Here is a 4,830-nt window from a genome sequence, read left to right as displayed (position 1 = left end):
AGTCATTGATTCCCCCATCAAGGGGAAAGGTTTCTTACTGTCAATTCTATCTATGCCCCTCATAATTTTATACATCTCAATCATGTCCCTCCTCACTATCCTATTCTCTAATGAATACCCCAGTTTGTCCAATCCGTATTCATAAATGAAGCTTATGACTTACACCCCAAGGAGGGTGCAAAAAGGCTTCAAAGGATTTCGGCAGCTTGTTTGAATGAACACTTTAACAGGCAACTTTTGCACGATCCTACGAAAAGGTGAAGTGGAATTACTGGATAGTTACTTAAAAGAGCCAGCACGGATAATTAGGGGCTGAATTCCTTCCCTTGCATTGTTTAGAACTTTAAGGCTTTTTGTAAAAGCTTTGCACAGTTGGAGTTGAGATTATTATAACGAGCTCAGCTTTTTTTTTTAAGCAAGGCTTATATTCATAAGGGCACGGCTCTGACACTAGGAAGCGCATTCCGACGGAGTAACGGGCCGGGTTATTATATAGGGGAAATGACCCGCCCCTCTCTGCTGATTGGATGATCATCATATCAATCGGAAGGTTCACCCCCAATTCCCTGGTTGTTATTGGTTGCCCTGGAAACCAGGTACCGCCTCTCATCGCTGATTGGATGGTCAGTCTGTCAGTCTCAGTTTAGTTCCGCCCACGGGCGGTTTCGTGACAGAGAGAAGAAGAAGGAGACGACATAGGGAGAGGGGTGGCTGGAGCCCGAGTCCAAGTGAGGAAGAGGCTGCCGCCACCGCTACCGCTATCGCCATGGGGGGCAGCGAGCCGCCACAAGGTCAGTTATTTTGCCTCTATCTATCAGCGCGGTTTTATAATTCATTCGGGGAGACCCAGGCTCCTCACCTTCCCCCCCCCCCCCCACCACCGCAGACCATAGACCTCAGGCCCTCACTCCAGACCCAGGGTCTTAAACCTCAGACCATAGTCCCTAGGACCACGCTCACCAAGCTGTAGGGTCCAAACCCCAGCCCACAGGACCATACTCCAGAACCAGGGTTCAATCCCTAAGACCTCACTCCAGACTCAGGTCCCCACGACTTCAGCCAGTAAACCCCTGCCCCTGGTCACCAGGACTACACCCTTAGACCCAGGATCTAAATCCCAGACCATGGTCTTCAGGACCTCATCCGCTAAATTCTAGGGTCCAAACCCAAGTCCTCATGACCACACTCCAGACCCAGGTTCTAAACCCCAGCTCCTAGTCCCCAGGACTTCATTTCAGACTCTGGTCCCAACCCCAGCCTCCATGGTCCTGAGGACTACACTCTGGTCCCTTGTCCTTGAGGTCACACTCCACTCTGTGGGCCTGAGGAATTGAAAGAATGATGTGAAGTGAGTCTCATTTTTCCAATGCAAATGGAAGACTTCTAATGAGTGAAAATTGTGAATATGTCACTGGTTTTGCAGTCACAACAGCATAATGGAAAACATGTTGCTGGTTTAATTTTCCTCAAAAATAAAAGTTCACATGAACGTTCTCTGCATTGGAGTAATATCTAAGTGATGTTTGAATCCTGGTGGATTAAAATCAGATGTAGGCTGTCTTGATTGCTTTCTGCTGGGTCCTTTTCATTTTAAAGAAATTCATTCTATAACTTGTTTTCACAATTGGCAGATCTCAACTGCTTAGTGATTCAAATAATTCTTTAGGTTGAAGTAATGTTTTTCTTGCAATGAGTTCTTGAAAAATATAGGAAGGTTTATCAGTATTTCAACGAGAACAGATAATGTAGGTTCCAACTAAGCACCTGGCCTGAAGTCCTTACTTGCTTTTCTCTGTTTCCCTATTTTATATTTAAATTAAAAACCCTTTCTTTCTAATTTTTGGGATGTTTGTGAAAAGTGCCTTCAATCATTGAGCCTTTAAACTTCAAGTGAAGCAAACTGAAATAATTGACCAATAGTGTTACAATGTGTCTCATCCAGCTTTTTAAAAGTTGAATATACCGTAAACCACGTGCCTTTCTACTTGCTTAGTCACAAGCTAGTGTTAATGTTGAAGAAAATATTGTTTTTCATACTGGAAAATTTAAGTGAAGGGCTGAAATATGACTATATGAAATATGGTTGGTTTCCTGAGAGTTTGCATTACTCCTCTGTGTGGTTAGGTTTCAGAAGTCACCATTCTGTTGTTTTAAAGTTAGACTTTATTAAAATGTTTCCAATTTGGGATGGTTACCCTTTATACTTTCCTTTCATCCCCCCCCCCCCCCCTCTAAATAAATATGAAATTGAGTTGATAGCATGTGTACTAATCAGCAGCACCTCTTTCTGTGAAGAATTGCTCAGCTTCACTCTGGCATCAGTGCCGTCATGAAGAGAGTTTGTATTCCTACCCAATCTCACCTCTTAGGATTTTATTGATATGTCTAATACCTGGTAAAGGTATTCTGTGTAATACGGCAATTTCATGTATTCACCTTGCGTGCTGTTAAGATTTAGATTAATTTGTTTTATCAGTTTTCTTCCTGTCCTAAAAGTGCAGTTTCATGCTGCCGTTCAGTTGCACTGGCGTCAATCTCTCTACCACACCTCATCCAAGTGACCAACCTTCAGATATCAGTCTGAGGTTTTACGATAGAGACATCGTAGCCAAGCGCAGTACTGTTTCTCCTAATGTTCACACATTTACAATTCTAGCAAATGATAACTAGATAGTGACTGGGAACAAATGTCCTGGCTGGCTTTTTCCATTTTCTAGAGCTGCACTGTTGACATGTTTGTTGCGCTCCTACTCTGCCCTGGTAAAAATTTGCTAACAATCTAAATCAAAGATCAAACACTTGCAAACGTGTAACTGGAATGACAATTGTGTTGACTGGTGGACTGTGGCTCAGTTAAGATTATTTTGTGTGATCCCTCCACGATCATAATGTTACTGAGTTTGAGAACACTTTTTGGGTAATATTCCGAACAGGGATCTAGAATTAAAGGTTATTCAGAATTAACGTTTGGAGCCAGTCAAGTGGGTCTGATCTGTTATTGTGTTGAGATACAACCTGAGCTGTAGCTGGTGCTCCGACAGTATGTTCAATGTTTTTGTGCTTTTAAAATGTCAATGTTCCCAGGTAGGGATCAGACTGAAATTTGTATATCTGGCTAATCTTGATGTAATAATTCAGTGTATAAGTTGCTATGACCAACATAATGTTCCTAATTCTCACCAGTAACATTATGCAGAAACTACAAAAGAGACAAAGGTATTTTGTTTGTTAAACAAGCAGTTAGGTTTGTACTTCAGCTCCACTTACCTGCCTTTGCTACATATTCCTTGTTATCCTTAGGTTGTGCAGATCCCTTGATCTTGGCCTCGGCTGTTTCAATTGATCCTCCAGGATACAGAACCATTTTAGGGGGAGAAAATTTTGATTCCCTCTATCTTTTCTGTGAAGAAGTGGATCTTGATTTCACTCCTTGATTATCTAGTTTTAACATTATTCCTTTTTTTCTAACCAGAGGATGTTGCTTCTGTCTACCTTTTATTGCACTACATTCTTCTTCATCTTCAATAGTTCACTTGGCTCACTTGAAGGAATGCAAACCAGGTTTCCATTTCATTGCTGGACAGATGTGTTATTAACCACTTGGACAAAGGACTTGAATGCATCCTACCAGTTGGTGGCCACTGGAATTAGTTAACTGCAAGCCTCCGACACAAATGAAGCAATTACTTTTATTATTTAATTTGAAAATTTGGTAGAAATATTTGGACAGGCAAAGTGCTTAAACAGTTGTTAGCGTAATGCCTCACCACACCTTTTAGATACCTCTGTTAACTTCTGATTGTAGGTGATCACTTTATTCGTCTGGAAAATGACACTTCCCACAATGGACAACTCCCTTGTTTCTGTTTCAGACTGTTACCCTACATTATAACCAGCTGTGAGAGAAGATGCGTGCAGCTAAGGGATGCACATTAAATAGTGTATTTAACACAAGCTTGTTTTCGGTTTACCTTGTTTTGAAGATATGTGAAGCTTTTACTTGGGTCGCAACGAACAAAGAATGTTGACTAACCTCACTGGCGGCAGAGTTGTCTTGCGAAATATTTCAGCTAATTTTCGTGGTTAACTGGGAATATAATTGCCAGTGCTTGTTTCTCTTCCAAGTACTGGGTGTTTTGCACGACAAACATCTTGTACAGAAACAGTTGAGTCAAAATACAGAAAGCTATTGGTGATTGTATGTACCTGCCTTTGGTAGCTACTTGTGGTTCCAGGAATAACTGACTAATGCATGCAACAAGTTTCCACCTGCCTGATTTGATGCAGCTAAATTACATACAGAAACATGTCTTGCTGCCAGTTGATTGTGTTAAACCATCCACCTTTTTCCTTGAGTCACTGCAATCATCGATCCTCGCCCAGACTGAATGAGCCAAACAACCCTTCAGACCTGGAATTCAGTTGAGCATGAAGGCTGGGGCACTCAAACTCAAGAAAGGAATTGTTCATGACAAGCATCCCATACTTCTCTGCATCCCAAAGGAGTTCAGTTTGCTACTTTGGAAATGTAGTAACTGTAACAAAGGGCAACAAAAGAAAGCAGGAATTACAGAAGGAACCCCAACCTCGCACTGCCCGCTTCTATCTCCTTCCCAAAATCCACAAACCTGAATGCCCTGGTCGACCCATTGTCTCCGCCTGCTCCTGCCCCACCGAACTGATCTCCAACTATCTCGACTCCATTTTCTCCCCCTTGGTCCAGGAACTCCCTACCTATGTCCGTGACACCACCCACGCCCTCCACCTCCTCCAGAACTTCCAATTCCCCGGTCCCCAACACCTCATCTTTACCATGGACGTCCAGTCCCT

General features: G+C 42.5%; 1 protein-coding gene across 2 annotated transcripts in view; it reads left to right on the top strand.

The window, feature by feature from the left end:
• Nucleotides 1-650: 650 nt before the first annotated feature.
• slc44a2 (solute carrier family 44 member 2) overlaps nucleotides 651-4,830 on the top strand; it is a 76,871-nt gene continuing 72,691 nt past the window's right edge. The window contains exon 1 of one of the 2 annotated variants that reach the window (XM_048617903.1): nucleotides 651-791. In XM_048617903.1, the coding sequence (XP_048473860.1) occupies nucleotides 767-791 (25 nt within the window). In that variant the 5' untranslated portion in view covers nucleotides 651-766. The remainder of the gene's footprint in view (nucleotides 792-4,830) is intronic. The other variant, XM_020517152.2, reaches the window with a different exon arrangement.

Source organism: Rhincodon typus, chromosome 38, assembly GCF_021869965.1.
Source record: "Rhincodon typus isolate 14 chromosome 38, sRhiTyp1.1, whole genome shotgun sequence".
NCBI classification, from domain to species: domain Eukaryota; kingdom Metazoa; phylum Chordata; class Chondrichthyes; order Orectolobiformes; family Rhincodontidae; genus Rhincodon; species Rhincodon typus.
The sequence above is the reverse complement of the archived record's forward strand: the minus strand, read 5'-3'. Positions and strand labels throughout refer to the sequence as shown.